General features: G+C 37.5%; 1 protein-coding gene across 1 annotated transcript in view; it reads left to right on the top strand.

The window, feature by feature from the left end:
* DISC1 (DISC1 scaffold protein) overlaps positions 1 to 17,880 on the top strand; it is a 184,041-nt gene that overhangs the window by 80,543 nt on the left and 85,618 nt on the right. The window contains exon 9 of the mRNA XM_026844578.1: positions 999 to 1,187. Within this exon, the coding sequence (XP_026700379.1) occupies positions 999 to 1,187 (189 nt within the window). The remainder of the gene's footprint in view (positions 1 to 998; positions 1,188 to 17,880) is intronic.

The following is a 17,880-nucleotide window of genomic DNA, read 5'->3' on the forward strand; positions in this document are numbered from 1 at the left end:
CCCCCCAGACAAGTAGCTGCATCACTGAAAAGACACAGGCACAGCTATATAAATGTATCATGTAATAGTTGTTCTAGTGCTATTTAAAAATCATTTAATAGCTGAGCGTCTCACTGTCATCGTGCATCTATACTCAAGACTTCTATATGAAGTAAGGAAATGTTCCTCTCCAAGTTCTTATAAAAGTGGTTTTCTGAAAGGTTAATTAGGCAAATGTTACTCAGCTACACTGTAAACTAGTTGAGAATGGAGCTTTTGACTCTGGATCCCTGACCAAAGCAGCCAAACATTTTTAAAAACTCCAGAGCAGTGTGAGCTGGTGATACTGAGGTATTCTGCCTGTCTCAGGTTTCACACTTCAAGTAGAGTCAGAAGTGAAAAGTTTCGAGTTTTAAATATCTTTTCTCAGAAGAACATCTCCTGATGGTCATTGCATAGGGTGCGTGCCATTTAAGAAATGCAGCGTGTCCTTTATAAACAACTTTCTGGTACTTGTTATGAATAGCATAGTACTGCTTTCTTCAAGGAGGAAATACTTCAGGGTTTAGAAGATTAATAGCATCTATTTCAAAAGTATTGTGAGTTGAGGTGTCCTCCAAAACAGGAAAATGATCTGACACATCACACTGCAATGATCAATGAATTACAGTATGATATTTCCTGAAGTGTGGACCTTGGGAAAAGGTTTTCTCCAAAATGTAAATTGTATTAGTAATAATAATAAACCCCCCATATTTCTGTGTGTATAAGGTTAAATGTGCTATGATTATGATTATTTTTGTACTATGTTAATGAAATGGATGCTTTCAAAGCAGGTTTTTTTTTTTCTTCCTTCCCCCCCCCCAAAAAAAAAAAAAAAAAAAAAAGGGTCTTTCAGTTGCTGTTGGGAAATATAGTTGCTTAATTTCCCTTGTTTGCTGTGTAACCTACTGATGTTGCAAGTGTCTGCTTCATTGTCCCTTTCCTCCCCCTTCCCCCTGTCTCCACAAAACATGCAGGAAGTAATTTCGGTACTGCGAAGGATCTGACAGAAGAAATAAGGTCATTAACATCTGAGAAGGAGGGGCTGGAAGGACTTCTCAATGAGCTGTTGGTTCTGAGTGCCAGAAATGTCCGAAAATTAGAGAGAATTAAAGATGATTACACCAGACTGAAACAAGAACTTGAACAAGGAGAGGCTTACTTCGGTAAGTAGTTCACAGGCTTTTACATCTTTTGCTCAGTCATAAGCACCTAGAAGTTTACTGAGTTTGATGAGCCATCCTGCCTTTCACAAAGCATAACGTTTTTCTGTGGAAAGTTTGGCCTGGACCTAGCTAAGCGGTACGCTGAACATGCTTTCAGCTGTTTCCACTGGAGGGTGGGGGAGACTGAGGGGGAGAAGGGGTATCCCAGCAATATACAATTTTTGGAGATCTATCTTAGCCCAGTTCTCAAAAACTTTATTTTCTAAGCCCAGGTTTGTAATAATGATGATGATACTGTGCATTTGTTCAGATACAGAGAAACATATGTAGTCTTTTATGTGGAAGCAGTTGATGCAGCTGACTGTGACGGTAGAACCATACTTAGTATATATAACTAAATATTTAGTATATGTAACACATTTGGTGATGAGTCTGAACATTTGAGGTGCAAGGGTTGCCTGGTTCCGAAGGCAAGAGTTTTCTTTATAAATTTATGCTTGAGAGCTTGCCAAACACAGCTCACCTGTAACTATAAGCAGTGTGCTTGGGTTGTGGTGTCACAGTGGAATTGGGAAAGTTCTATGCAATCACTGGGAAAGCTACTGACAATAAAATAGCAAAGACATTCCTAGACTTGGCTTATTCTCTTGTCTGCTATACCCTCTCCTGAAGTTAAGCAGGTAAAGTGGCCTTGCTGCTTGATTAAATGAAAAGGCTGAATAACATTTAATTGACTACAAATTTATAGTTACTATAGTTACCTCTAAACAGCTAAGTATAAATATAAGAGCTACTTTAAAGCTCTAGGGGTTTGAAATGTCTTTCCTTTTTCAGGATCTTATGAACAGTAGGTTGGTTAAGGAGAGGAAAGTGCCTTTGCTCTAAAAGTATATGAAGTTTCTTCATAGGCAAGCGGATAGGCAAGAGCTATTCTAGAATCAAAGCTGTTGTAGGCAGTGGAATACATAAAAGACAATATTTTCAAGATGCATAGAGGAATATATATACACACACACACACTCACACACACTCACACTCTACTAGATAAGAACTTTATTAGAAACTAGATGGTTACAAATTTTAAAAATGGTTCCTCAAAGTAGTCCATTGTTACCTAAGCTGTGTGATTCTAACCCACATCAGGCAATACTTCCTCATTGTTTGGATTTGCAAGTGAGTTGAAGAGGGTTCTGACATTTCAGTCTGTCCCTTTTGTTGCTCTTTTGTTTCTAGGACAATTAAACTTCCTATAATACACATGCATTTTGCATTTCAGCAGGGTTTTAAACAAAACCTGTGCAAGACTGTTGCTGAATCAACAGAATTGGTTACAGTTCATAGATTCCTTTTTCCCCCTTTGCATTTATGTATCTGTAATGAGGTGTCGTCTTGGTCTGATCTCTCCTGTCCCATTATAATTTATGAAAATAAGTTGCAAAACGGTGTATATTTACTGTGTGGATTGTTCTTTTAATTTATTGTGATTCTGTAGGCTAAAGGAGAAATTTATCCTTGTGTAAATTAAAACTCTATCAAGCACATACTAGTCAGAAATACATAAATTGATATCTGAGATCTTTCCTTTTCCTCATCCCTGCCCCATTGCATGTAATATACACAGTTTTCTCCTTTAACAAATGGAAACTCACTGAGGTTTGAGAACACTAGCATGAGTTTGATACCAACACATTTTAATTGAATAAAAGCCTTCTGATACCCTCTGGAAAAAAAATAAAACAGATTGTATCTTAAAGACAGCATCCACTTTTACAAACTAGTTAATTTGTACAGTACTTTCATGTTTGGGGAATAAATCATAAAGAATTGGAATATGATTTTGTTAACATTTCTTTTTGCTGTTTAAAAGAACTGGAGATAATTGTGTTGGCTTTGTCTGCACTGTGAAAGGTGTGATTTGTGTCAGGGTAGCCAAGCTGCCTTGCTGCATGGCCTCAGGGTTTGTGGTTCATTTAAGCCAGTAAAATCTGTGTTGTGGCTGAAATGAGTGGTTTTGCCTTTTCCTCCTGTTCCTGCCCCATCCCATAAGCCATCTCAGGGCTGACCAGAAACCCGATGTGAGCAGGGTGTTAGCTCACCCGTGAGACCCACCAGCATGTGGTGGGAATGCTGTCACTGGCATAAGGGATGCAGCAGGGGTGTGGGGCTCGTGATGGGGAATGTGTTGCCCCGCTGCTGTCTGACAGGAAAATGGCTCCTAAAACGCTTCTCCTGCTTGAACTAGTAGTGCAGCATGGGCTCAGCTGCTCTATGCTGTGGGTTAAATTAGTGTGAGCAGTTGGTCCCATTGCTTGGGGAAGCCCATTTCTGGTTAGTTTGATTTCTCCCTCTATAGCTATGATCCAGGAAGAGAAATTCTTTTTCCATCTAACTCTACTAATTGAGGATATTACTGTCCTCCATCTTTTTTTTTTTTTTTTTTTTTTTTTTTTTTTTTTTTTTACTATGTCTGCTCAGAGTTCATTAGGGAGCCCTTCAGGCCAAATTAGCCATGCTAACTTTAACAGCAAAAATGATCAGGGCTTGGCTGGCTGATCCATGTCCTGACGTGCAGTAGGGATGTACCTGTGATTCTTCGTTATGGCACAGTTATACTATGCTTTGGCTCAATTTGTTATGAAATATGGTTCCACCAATATACTAAACATAGATTAACAAAAGCAACATAGAGAAAGAGGTCCCTTAGTCTTCTTGTCTTTGAAGGTTTATGCTAGTTTAAATGAATTAGTGGGCTTATATGTCTTTCAGTGTAGAAAGGAGATGCTTCATTTTTCTCCAGGGAAAGTAGCTGGATCAATTGGAGCTGTTGTCTCCTCTCATTCTTGCTTTTATGTTGTTGCCAGGGAATAATCTTCTTTCTCTGCATTAGGAGCCCTCCCTCTTTTTTTAATATAGCACCTTTAAACTTTCTGCGCAGGTATTCCTATACATGTCTATTTCAACATCATCTAGCAAAAACTTATTTTGAAATGTTGTGTGGTTGTTTGGTTGTGTTGGGATATTTTTTGTACTGAAGATAATTCCACTTTGTCTGGAAGACATTAACAAAGAAACTGGAATGCTAAAATATGTGTGTATGTTTGTCTTTCTCTTGTGTATAAATTGATCACCTATTTTTTACTTCATTAATTGTTGATTTCTCACAGTAATGCAGATATAAGGAAGCAGACGTCAAGGGAAGAGACTTAATCACACAATAATCAGAGCTGGAATTTTAAATAGGACACATCATTAGCATGTTAATGAATTTTCTCACTTTGTGCCAGCTGCCCAAGTATAAAAGATATTGCAGATGTAGTGCAAAAATCAGGCTTGGCTTACTGTGCTGAGAGCTGTCAATGCTCCCTGTAAAGGAGATTTGACAAAAATCCTTTCATATTTTTGGAGATGCTCAAAAATATGTTTTTCCCATTAGATAATAGAAGCATTGACAAGTAATGCTATTTATTAGCATTTTAGGATGAATAGTACTAATTTGCCCATTAGACAGTAACTTTCTTCTAAGGGCATTAGAACGCTTCTATAAAAGGGATCAACTGTTATTGCCATTTTACAGATAGGAAAGCCAGGGACAAACAGGTCATGTAATTTTACCTGAAATGGTGGTAAAACAGAGTTTCCTGATTGCTCTAGCTTTAATTAAATCATGATTTAATCAATCATGTTCAATAAACAGATTTGAAATCAAGTTATACTCTGTGTGAATTTTACATTCTTCTAGATTGCAGGTATTGCTGTAGCCTAAGACATAATCATTCTGGAAAAATCACTGAAGGTTTTGTACTTTACTGTTGAGCAGATCTACCTTATAAAGTCAGCAGGTTCTGTTATGGTGAGGAAGAGAACCTCTTTGCAATCCAAAACAACCCAACCTGTGTTCGAGACAAGTGAAGCTTAATTACCTGCCTGTCTGCCAAGCTGCTGGATTGCGCTTATAAATCCTGGCTTGGGTTGATTGGCATTTTTAACCCAGGGCTGGAAATGAAACCTACCCGCTTGTCTTGGTCTCCTCATTACCAGTACTGATGGGCAGGTTTTCCTGCCTCATTTACTGAATTCCTTTTCTGACTGCTCTCAGCCTTTTTCTGCCCCTATTACACTTTCAGAAAAGCATTACCTGGTAAATAATTTATGTATGCACAAAACTAGGGGGGACTGTATTTCGCAATCTAATTGCTAGGTTGTGCTTGCCAAGTCATGTTAAGTACAATTTCTGTACTGAATTAAATTCTAGGGGAAATATAAAATAAAGGCTATCATGCACATCAAAATAGCTTTTTAACCCATTTTTTAAAAACTATTGTTTGGAGGCTGATACTTCAGTCTCTGCTGATCAACTCTCATTGACATCATTGAGTTTTATTGTCTTAGAAATTGCTGTGTAAGTCTTAAAGCTCTTATCAGCCTGCTGGTAGAGTGAAGCTGTCTGGAGTTGAACACATACATTTATTAAATAATGAATTAGATGTAGCAGAGGGGTTTCTTAGGAAGCTGGAATTTTCTTTCACGCCTAGTTTTACTTTCTCTTGTTCAGCGCACATACTGTGCGTGCTTGCACAGAATATCTCATAGATTTTTGGCCTTTATTGCTGAAAGAACAGAAATCTATCCAAGTCCACTTTTTAAAATTTGCTTTTTCTAAAAATAAGTGTGTTTTGACTTAGCTATCTAAGTATGTACTTCAAAGAATGAGAAAAATTCTTCTAGTCTTTTTTACAGTCATTGTTCAAAAGGCTGTTATGGAGGATGCAATTAATTAGCTGAAAGCTTAATATCACGTGGACAGCAGAAACCACTAGTGGTGCTGCTTAAAGTAATACTGGCTTTGCATACTGAAATATTTATGAAAAGAAGGCTCTGTGTTTCATATACAGTTGTATAGGATGTGACTTACCAAATTGTTAATGACCATTTACTAGAAAGCATTTTTATTCTCTTTCAAAGACACACTTTTATTCTGACAGATTCAACACTCGAAGTCTTATAATAATAATAGAAGCACATAAAAAGTGCTTCCCACCAGGAAACCCTTATGTTTTTCTAATTTAAATGTTTGTTTTTAATAACAGTTGTTATACAAAAGCTTCTCTATTTCTCTTTGTAACTGGTTTTTATAATGCTTTTTGAAACTGTCTAAAGATTATTAAAAACTTTATACTGCTTTTAATTATTTCAAAAAATACCAATTCAATATCTGCCTATGACATGACAAAAATAGTTCCATGTTTTGCTTTAATGATTTTTCAGGTCAAGGTTTTAATTTTTTTCATCAGTGCTGTTTTTCTGCACCAAACAGGGTTTCCATATTGTTTCCACAGTTGATTCTCTGTCTGAGTGATTATCTGATTCTAAACTGAAAAGCTGAACCTTTTGATTGCTTCTGCTTAAATAAATCATTAAAGAAGAACCACACAGTGTGTAACAGATGGGTTTCCATGAGGAAAAAGCTGTTCTGAATCTCACTGTGTGTCCACTTCTAATTTGTGCAAGGTCATTACTTTCTGCGTGTCATACCTATATGAGATGCTTGTTGTCGTTCAAGTGAGTGGTGAAATGGATCAGCTTATTGCTTGTGTCTGTGGCCATCTCTATTTAAACAGTGATCTTGTCAGATTTAGCCAGTGTTCACTCTATTTAGCTTTCACAGAAAGTATAAAACCCTCCGTGGTGATGCAGGAATGGGGCTGGCACTGCAGCTGGTAACATCCTTTATTCTGAGCTGACATTCAAGGGATTCTCCAAAGTAGCACTCAGCAGCCTTCTGTCAGGCAGCATGTAAAAGCCAGGACCACATAAGAAAAGAAAAGGAAAAAACAACAACAGCAACAGAAACCACAAGAAGCCCAACCTTGCAGAGCTGCTTTTGTGTTGTCATGGCCAAATACAGCATGAGTAATTGCATTCTGCTCATCAGTATTCTCTCTGATGTTTCATTTGAAAAAATGGTATTTCTGCATTTGCTTGGACTTGCACTGTTATGCATATTGTGTGCTTGTCTGCATTTCATTGATTGTGAGCATGATTCTCATTTTCTTGGGTCATTTTTTAAAACACTTGGGATCTTTCAGGTTAAGTACACCCATACACATCTTTTGGTCTTATAATTCTGTAATGGTAGTCACTGCATTTCAAAATGTTACTGAGCTTTGAGGATCAAATTCAGACTAATTGTATTAATTCCAAGTCATGCTTCCACAAAATCTATATAAAATAACTAAAACCATTTTTTAGTAACATCATCTCTGTTAAATAACATTTAATTGTAAGTAATTGAGGGGGTTTTCTGTTATGGAATTGCCACCTTTGATAAATATCAGAAGAATTTAGTAACACATAAAGAGTAAGTTCTGCTAAGTATTTTCTCTAACTAAAATGTGTAATACATTTTTATTTTAGAGATCAGGTTTTTTCAGGATTCAAAAGCTTAGGAACCAGTCTGTTTTAGCATAATTAAGTTTGCCATATGTTTTGAATCACTTGTAATTGTGTTTCTTATAAAGGGTGATTATAAAGGTCATCTTGTCTTGTGGTGTTCATTTAAATATATAAAATTATTTTATGTTTTTTCACTTGGAGAATAGAGGTTTCATTTATATAAATGCAATGGAGGTATTAAATTTAATCTGGACATTCTGTATAATTAGATGCAAATATTGGTAATGCAGGAAATACAAAATATGTGTTCAGGCAACTTGAACTGACGCAGCAGTTTGGTTCAAAGCCAACTGGTATCTGTGGGGGTCTTTTGATCAGGGCATTTCTCTGTTGATGCTCAAAAGTGAGCTTCTCCTCTGTCTCTTTCTTCTGAGATTTGATGGTATTAACTTCATTGAGATGTTTCATATACCTGTGTAATATTCTTTCTTTGTAGACAGCAGTATGACCTAATTACACACAAAATAACTACTCCTGAAATGTCCTGGTACTGGTTTTGGAGTCATAGAGGTGGTTTTGTACCAGGTCCAAGAAATAGAGCTTGGTCTGAAGTTTTGTGCTGGATCTCTTCAGGAAAAATGATCATTTCATCTTTAACTAGAATAAGCAGTAAAGACATCAAGGTTTCCTAAGTTGTAGGGCTACAGAAATATGGAGTGGCTTTGCTGGAATCATGGAAGTGCAATCCGATGATGAAGCATGTTACTGAACAGCCTTCTGCTGTAATGAGAAGAGGTCAACCTTAAGCCTGTAATGCAACATACACACTTTAATGTGCTGGGGTAAAACAAACAAGCAAGCAGAAAGGTCTGATAGTATGCCAGGCAGCTTCTTCCTTTACATCTGAAATGCTACTGCCAGCTATATACACAGTACATTCAACTTTTGGGGTGTGTGTAATATCAAATTATTCCTGGTTTGACATCTCTGCTCTAGATTTCTGCATTACTCCACACTTCTTAGTTCAGCTGCTTCAGCTGATTGAGTTGCAACAGGATAAATATGAAGCAACACAGATGAGTGAATTTGGAATAAATTTGGAAGTGTATACCACTGATTTTAATCATTCTTCATTAGATCCTAATTCTGCAGCTGCATCTTCTGAAATACTGGGCTCAGACTGAACTTTCACAATTTCTTTTTAATGAGTATAGCTAGTTTCAGAAGGAATGAGATACTAAGATGCCAGAAAGCTATGATTAAAAAAGAAAGAAAAAATAAAGTGTCTTCTGCTCATCAGACAAATGGAACAGGTTCCTGTGTGCGATTATAACTATTTTAGCATGACACTAGGCCTGGTGATGACCAACAAACATTCTTTAAGTTTTGCCATTTCTGGGATTTGAGCAGATACTATTTCATTGTGAAGCTCTCTTTTTCCTGATGGTGTACAGCTGCCATTTCTACATGTTGTATTAAGAGAATTCTAGTTTTGACGGAAAGATAAAGTTGCATCTGACTGGAGCTGCTCAGAGGCAGGAAGAAAGGAGTAGCCTGTCTGAGGACAGTGGGGTGCTCAGAAAAGGACCAAGAAAAATGCTGATGTATGTTGTTAATGCTTAACAGATAGGATTGAATTACTTTTCAAAGAAGGGTAAATACTGCTTTCCTTGTCTCACAGATGAGGTAACTGAGACACTCGGGTAATTGGTTTTGTGGTTCTCTTCATTTTGCCATTTCATATAGGTACCACCAATATGTATTTGCTCAAGACCTGTTGGATGGGATTACAGCATGTATTTGACAACTCGATCGTGAAACATTAACAGGTTGGAAGTACGAAAACAGTGTTTGGCCTCTTAAAAACCCGAGGTTTTATTGAAAAAGTCAGTGAACAGTTGTCCTAGCATTCACAGTTTTCTTTAAGTTATATTCATTCTAGGTTTTATTCTCGAGGTCATACTGTATGGTTTTGCTTTGTTTTCTTGGTATATATTTTTCTGACATTGTTCAAGTTATGTTAACATGGCATGGTATTTTCAGGTCACCAAACTGTGCAGAAGGGCTATTTAGGATTCTTTTCTTCATTTACTTTTCTTTTGCGATGAGTATAGAGATGGATAGCGTATTTAAGGAATAGTGTCAGTTTGTTTTCAAGTAGCACTTCAGTGAAACCAATCTCAGGCAGTTATCTTTAGTTATCTTTCCAAAGGTTCAGGCTTTCTGCAGATTGAAGATAAAAATAGTACAGCATTTTACTTTCAGTTAATGTGTTGGATTTTATTTAATTTTTGGGGCTACAAGCAAGTAAGTGTTGGTTTGGGTCATCTGGGATCACTGATGTAAAACTGATGTCCTAGAAAAGGATTATACTGCAGCAGAACCAGAGTGAACATACTGCTTAACTTTGCAGTTACAGGTATTTTTTCAGATGTATGTATTTTGATTCAAAATCTTAGCGCATTAATACATTTCCACCCAAAAGTTTTAATTCAAGAGTTTTGGCAGTGTTCTCGAGTTACAGTGCACAAGTCTAATTCTATGCTTGCATAAATGCATGCAATTTGTAAAGAATTGTACCTCCTTACACTGATGGTAAATTTACCTCAATGATTGAATGAAAAGTCAGATAATTCTCTGAGACATTACTTTTCATCTTTGCTTTGATATTGGCTGGCAATATTCAGATACAGCATATAGGAATATTAACATCTAAACAAAAGAAACCCCTGAGATACCATTCCCTTTGGAATACAAGATGTTCCTCATGAAATAGGGCTTTTTTTCCAGTTTTTGTTTCTGTTGATTGTCAGATGTAGTTAAATCTTTCTGCCTCATTGTTTCTTGTTACTGGTTTAAGGTTTTCCTTGAGGTATTTGCAAATACTGTAGTAAATATACAAGCTAAATAAAGGTTTCTGTAATTAAGATATTCTAAAATAGGGATGTTATCATCCTCGCCTGACTTTTCAGTGAAACGTTATATACTTCAAATGAATGAAATGACTTTCTGCTGTCTAGTTTGTTACTTTGGACACCGCAGGGTTCCAAGCACGCTGCAGGCATTGTACCCACAGATACGCAGACGTATAACCAAATCTGGAGTAATGGAAAATATTTATTGAGAGATGGGAGAGGTATGTAATACCAGATGATAAAAACAGAATAAAACCACTGAAATTTTAATTCTTTACAACAGCTGTGTTTTGTCCCCAAAATTATTTTAATGCTGCATGTATTATCCTAAAGAAGGTTTAGCAACAGAAACCCTCTTCCAATTCACACCTTTTATCAAGGTACAAAAGTAGAAATACAGAGGATTTAAATGGAAGAAGGAGAGATTATTTATTCTGACTATGATTCCCCAGAGAAGATGAATCTACAATTCTTGGGTTTTTTCTGTAAGCTTTTTGTCTTTTTCTGTACTTTCATTAAATCCTGACTGATTACTCTGAGGCAATGGAAATCTTATTTAGAGCAGAGTTAAGTACCTTGTAGCTCCTGTTGAGGAATTTAAAGTTTTCATCCAACAATTTTCTTCCTCCCTCTGTCCTTGGAAACATAAACTGGAGTAAAAGGCAGAAAACCGAGGAATTGTTAATGCCTGGAGTCAGGACCTGGTACTCTGTATCCTTCAGTTTGATTTCTCACTGGAACAGGGACAGGGAGAGTTTGCTCATTTCAGTTATTTGTGCCATGGTTTCCTTGTATGAGGAGTGGAGGTAACCATTATTTCTCTTACAGTTATGTTGCAAAGTTTATGGTCTGCAGACTCAATACATAAGCACAGGAGACGGTAGTAGCAGGTTGTAGTATAAGACCAGGGATTTTGGCACTTATAATTGCACAAAAATCTGTGGTCAATGTGTAGCAAGTGCTGGTGATAAGCATGAAGTCTGATTTACTTGCCAGATTTCAACTAATAGGCTGAGATCATGTATGAAATGAAAGAAATACATCAAACTGGATATTTGAAAGACTACTCTCTTTTTAGTTGTTTGAACCCTGATTTATTTCTTTATACAAAAATATTGTAGTAGACAGAATATAATTAAAACTTTGAATGATGCTAACTGAAATGAAGATTCAGCCCTCATATTTGTGGAAGATATGTTTCATTTAATGTGTGTGTTGAAGGCTTGGGTAAAGATAAACAGGTAGTGTTTGCCAGCTGCAGAAGATTAGACAGTTCATTACCTGTTGGAATTATCAGCTGGAAGACACATTGCATAATTTGGACTACAACCTTTATACATTCTTGGCTGGATTATATCTCTTATCTAGTGAGGTGCATTGAGATATAATTAACAATGTGAGCTGGAAATAACAGGCTGAAACCGTAGGCTGAAACCGTGTGTATTTTTGTGCAGATAAACAATCCTATATCTAGATCAGAAGTCATAGTAACATTTTCTCTAGTAATTTCTTTCCCAGTTCCTGTATTCTAAAACATTGTACAGAGAAAAACTGTCTGTACTCTGTGCCAGAGAAAAGCAAATAGGCACCAGCCATGTCTTCTGTGGGCTTGACTTTAAGAACCTTTGGAAATGCTGCAGAAAACAGCAGGAGTTGAAGATTTCCTGTATTACTGATGTTAAATGTTTTGTTTGAGAGAGAATTTTGAAAATACATGGAGGCAGAAATTCTGATCCACTGATATCAGTAAGAGCTTTGCCTCCAGTTTCAGCAGAGTTCAGGGTTTTACCTCTGCCATTCTGCTATATTGAAGCTGTGGTGTCCATTTCTGACCTGAGCTGCTTGGATGCCGGTCATCTTGCTTTGGAAGTGCTGTCCACATAAGAGAGCAGAACTTGGTCAGAAATTCTTTTAACTAGGAAATCCTTCAGTTTTATCACAACATGATACATTTTGCGGTTCGTAGGCCTCTCCTGTTAAAGAAAAAACAGGTATTTTATGTTGGAGTTTTTAATCTAAAAGCTAAATACTTTGATTTTAGTTCAATAAACTTATAGTACTTTTACTTTTGCAATGAAAATTTTAAGATGCTGTTTCTCTGAAGTTAGGAGATTTTTATTTTTACAAGTCAGAGCATTTGCAATGTGGCATTTACATCAGAATCATCTCTAGCATTTATTCTTGTTCCTGCAGTAAAAGAATGACCTGAATGAGATGTATTACACTCATATTTTCAGGTTTCCGGTATACAATCTTGTGGGTATATAAACGTTCCTGTAATTCTTATCTAGTGATCAAAATAAAAATTTGCATGTTAAAACCCCAGTATGACATTTATTCCTTCTATTCAGTACCTGTGAAAAAGCTGTTTAAATACCAGTGTAACATACTATCGTTCATTAGCTCAACAAGTGGTGAGCCATATTCTTAGTTGGGAGGATATTATTCCAGTGGAAGAGATGCCCTCTAAATAAGCCTTATACACTGGCTGAAATATCCAAAATGGTATGCTCCTTTTGAGGACCTTAGATGGCATTACAAAGGCATAGATGTGAATTTGTTAGCTTAGCTCTTTTTCTCTCTGTGCTTTCTTTTTATGTGCAAATTAATGATTGTCTTGGGAAAAACTTAAAAATAACAAAACTCTTAGAGGGACACAACTATTTCGGCAACTTTCTGGTGCTGAACAGAGCTTTTGACAGTTTCTGCAAGTATTTGGCTTAGACTTTCGCCAGTCCAAAAAAGTGTGGATGGTGTGTCAGTGTTGTAGCCTGAAGATGCTTCATGAATGAATTGGCCAATACTCAAAAAGATTTTGCCTACACCATGTCTGCAGCATGGGTTGCAGACCAGAGGAAACTGAAAAATAAAGCCCGTGTATCTGAATAGTTTTTGCCAGTGAGGCTGGTTAAAACCATTTGCAGGTAGGAGCCCTCTTTGTTCTGCCATCGCAGGACGCCTGAGAGACAGTATTGTACTTCTGTTCTCCATTCTCCGTTGCCTGGAGTTGGTTTTGAGTGGATTGTGAGCATATTTGCACTGATCACAGGATTTGTTTGGACAGCAGTGGGAAGAAAAAAATTTTAGATTGCCATTTGAACTAGTCTTTTTCATTTTTCATCACAACCCTTTTTCCTTTTTTTGGGGAGGGGGAGGGGGGCACAGGGTGTAGTTATTTCCCTAGTGTCAACAAAAGAGAGAACTTGTAATTTTAGAAAGTATTTCTGTTTTCTTATCTTTCAGAACGTCATAGATGGCGCTTAGTGATGAAATGAAGTCAGTACTTAAAAAAATTAAAGAGAATTTGTTGAACAGTTGTGGGAGATTAAAGGGTTGGGACATGGGCCTAGTCATGGAAGGCTCAATGTGCTTAGTGGGTCTGCTCAGCTTAATGAACATAAGTCTGAGATCATTTGATGGCAGTCTGCAGCTGTATGCTCAGAGACCAGAACCTGCTAGTGGAAAGATATGTATGGTGATAGACAAAAGCAGAAGTGATCACTTCTAATGGCTAGCAATTGAAGCTTGACAACTTTAGAAACTGACAGGACAATTAGCTTTTGCTAGAGTTCAACAAAGATTGTTGTAAATTCCTGGTAACTGTGTTTTAGTTATTTTATACCTAGTTCCAGCTGTAATTAGTTCAGAGAAATCTTATTGTCTATGATTTGCAGATGATCAGGATCAGTGAATGCAATAATCTGTTAGACTTGCATTCCGGAACTGTTGTTCTATCAATATGATAACTAGAGAAGTATTATCATCACCACTCTTTTTTTTTTTTTTTTTTTTTTTTTTTTCCCCAATGAAGAATATTATTAATTTTTTGTTAGTATTACAATTCACTGGATTCTGTAGTAACTTCTGGTTCTCTTCCTTCCCCCCTTTTTTTCTTTAATTTTTAATTCACTAGCTCCCAATTCTTTTTTTTTTTTTTTTTTTCAATCTCTGCATGGTTTATTCTCTTGCCCAGCTTATGCTATATGAAATAGTTTTCTTGCAATTCAGTAATTCACCGAAGTTCTTTTCATCTGAGCTCCTAATCACATGGAGCACAATTTCACACCTTTTCCAGGTCAGTGCACAATTCACCAAGACCAGTCTCTCTACCTGATATATTTATTCTTTAAAAAAAAAGTGCTACCATGTCCAAGTCTTCTCTGACTTGTTTAATTCTTCAAAGGCACAGTATGTAGGTGTTACCTCATTCTTATGCTGCTTGCATTTTGCCTCTCATGGTGACCCCTGCTGAGGTTACTTATGTAGCATATGAGTGGATTGGTTAGGGAAATGGAGACTGCAGGAAAACACAGAACATTCTAAGAGTGTAGAGCATTTTACAAGCTGTCCGCCTGACCTTGAAAACCCATATTCACTGGTCTAAATGGAAGAGGATGCATGCACAGTTTTGCAGGATAAAGTACCAGGACACCTGAATCTTTTCCTATGTTAGAATACTTTGTCACAGTGCTACGATTCTGATCTGCAGCTGAGAACCATCAGGGTATATACATTTATTAGTTAGTTCTGCTTCTGTAGCATCCCCTAGGTAGGGTACCAGGCATCCTTTTATGCCTTTCAAAGAAATATGAAGTAGGAAGAAAATCTCAGTCTCTTAAAATTCTCTAGGGTTTTGGGAGTTGTTTTAAAAGTTCTGAATCCCCGGAGTTTCTCTTTGGCATTCCTTTATTTATTTTATACTCTCTAGTGTTAAGCATTCTGCAAAGCATGTGCTTTAGTATTTCTCCATCTCTGTTAAATGCCATGCATCTCTGCAGCAGAAAAAAAGCTTTAACTTCTAAAATCTGGTCATTAAGTTCTTCACAACGTTTCCTTTCTGTCCCTTAATTGTTCTTCCTACTTTTGTTACTTTCATTGTAAGCCTTCATAATTCTTAAATCCAGTTGACTTGAATTTTTCCTTTATTTTTTTCTTTTTTCTTTCCTCATCTCTGTTCAGACCTTTTGCATCTTCTGTAGACTTTTTATTTGTATCCATGTATGTGCAAAATAATTTCATTTAATTTATTATGCTTTTCTCTCATTGCTAATAGTTTTTTCTTGTGCAAATGGTTCCTGAAGTAAGCTGTATGAACAGACTTTGTGGTTAATTTCATTTTCTATTCTGTAATTTATTTTTGTTGTTATCTTTAGCTTTCCCCAGATGACTTTGCTTTGGAATTATTTTTTCTTTCTTTCTTTCTTGATTTCCTCCATGGTGTTTTGCTGCTGAACAGTAGAGCTGGTCATAAACTTGTATACCCAAGATATTTCTGGAAATATTATTATCCATAAAGTTTAAAAAGGCAAAAACATACATTTCTGGAAACGACCTACCTAAAATGATTGTTTAATGAAGAATTCTGCTTGACTACATAGGGTATTCTTCAGGGAACAGTTTGAGTCTGAATATTGTGAGATTTTAATGTTATAAAACAGGTAACAAGCATAGTAATAGGAGAGTTGCTGTCAAGAATAGCTGTAATAAGGAGTTAGGAGGGAAAAGTTATCTGATTGTCTAGCAGTCAAAGGTCACTAGCTCAGGCAAAACTCATTTAGCTTTTGTTTCCCATTCCTACTGTAGGTGATTGCTTTCTTCACACATTATTGTTGTTATTTTGGCACACTGTGTGTGAGTGACAACAAGCTCTTTAACTCCCCAGCTTTGGCAACCACTCTCCTGCCTCTGTGAAATGACAGTCTCTCTGTAGGTTTTGATAAGGCATTCTTTAAAAGAGAGCTTAATCTGCCATCATTTATTTTATTAGATTGAAATATGTTCTTGCTGCCCCCTTTGCTGAGAGTTATTGCTTCAACAATCACAGGCAAATCTGATTTACTGTAAACAGCTATAACAGCAGAGTAGGGATGTGGGCTGTAAATTGGTTGGAAAACAGGAGCAATTTGCTAGCAGAGAGAAAGTAACATTAAGTTAAACTGTGTAGCATTCACTGGAGTCTTGTATCATCAGCTATGCCAGCTTAACTAAGTGTTACGAGAAGCCAGTTCTTGTCTGCCACTTACTCTGTGCCTGCGTTATCAGAGAGCACCAAGAAGGATCTTCCCTGCCTGGCAGGGTATGGTACTGGCTCAGCTGTGACTGGTAGTAAATCAGCTGCAGTGAAGATGAAGGGAAGGGGCTGTTCCTCCGTTTTCCTGAGGGGGCATCTGTGATTTGGATACTGAAAATAATTTATTTTTCATTTTGTCTAATGAACTGGAAAATTGAGGGAGGGAAAAAAAAGAAAGCTTCAATGGAAGAATTTAAGCAGCAGCAGGGAGGAGGCATGAAAACTGAGGGTATGTTTGAAGAGAAGGTATTGTAGATTGGAAGAAGCTCTTGATTTAGTAATGCACGAAATATTTCCTTCAGCCAAAAGCAAAGCTTAAGTCTCCTCCCCTTGCAAGCCTCCAGAATTGGGTGAATTCAATTTTTTTTCTCCTTAAAGAAAAGGTGGGTGATCAGTGGCCCAATGGTTAAAGCGCTGTCTCAGTGTGCAATATTTAGATTTGGTTCTTCCTGAGATTTGAATCCTGGGATTTGATTCTTCCTGGGATTTGAATCCATCTCTCTGGCACCCACCGACCCACAGGACAGGGGCAAGGCTGGAAGGGGGAGGATGAGTCCCCAGTAGTTGAATGTGCTCTGGAGGAGGGGCTACTACCGTAGTAGAGCTTTTTCCTTTCAGGGGTTATAAAATGCATCCCGCTCATTCGTTGCTTTTTATCATTCATTGCTTTTCTTAGTGCAAACTGTCTCTGGAGCCATGGGAAGTTGTAATTATGCAATTTATATGATTTATTGCTTGCACTCAACAGCCACTCTGCACTGCTGTTTCCAATACTTCTGAATTTGGATGCTTTTAAAAGTTTGATGATCTTACAAATATCACGTAAATATAATTACAGGTAGCATATCATTATTGGCTAGTCTCCTTTGGGAAAGGATTAATTTCAATCGGAAGTGTTTTCAGAATGATTTAATTTGGAGAAAAGCCTTGTGTTTGCTGAATTTTGTTTGGTGGGTGAGTCACCGGGCCACTGTTCTGGTACGCTGCGGGGTCTGACACTGCGAGGGGCAAGCTCTGCACTCGTTAAGGCGGCAAATGTCAAGTGTGATGTTAAAAAACCAAAGGCACCACCCAAACTTTGTAACGTTATGCGTTTTCCACGTAATACCGCTTGTGCTGCCTTCAGATGTTCCTTTTGACCTCGGCAGGGGGCTGTGACCAACCCGCCGTTGCGGCAGGGCCGGGCCGGGCAGCGCCGGGCGCTTCCTCTGGCGCACTAGTGGCGCCAGGGGGCGGTGTTGCCGCGAGGGACGCCGCGCGCCGCCCCGCGCGGTTCGGCGGGGGGACGGGGGTGTGTGTGTGTGTCTGTGTGTGT

The sequence above is a fragment of the Athene cunicularia genome (assembly GCF_003259725.1).
Source record: "Athene cunicularia isolate RWA chromosome 3 unlocalized genomic scaffold, athCun1 chr3_part1, whole genome shotgun sequence".
NCBI classification, from domain to species: domain Eukaryota; kingdom Metazoa; phylum Chordata; class Aves; order Strigiformes; family Strigidae; genus Athene; species Athene cunicularia.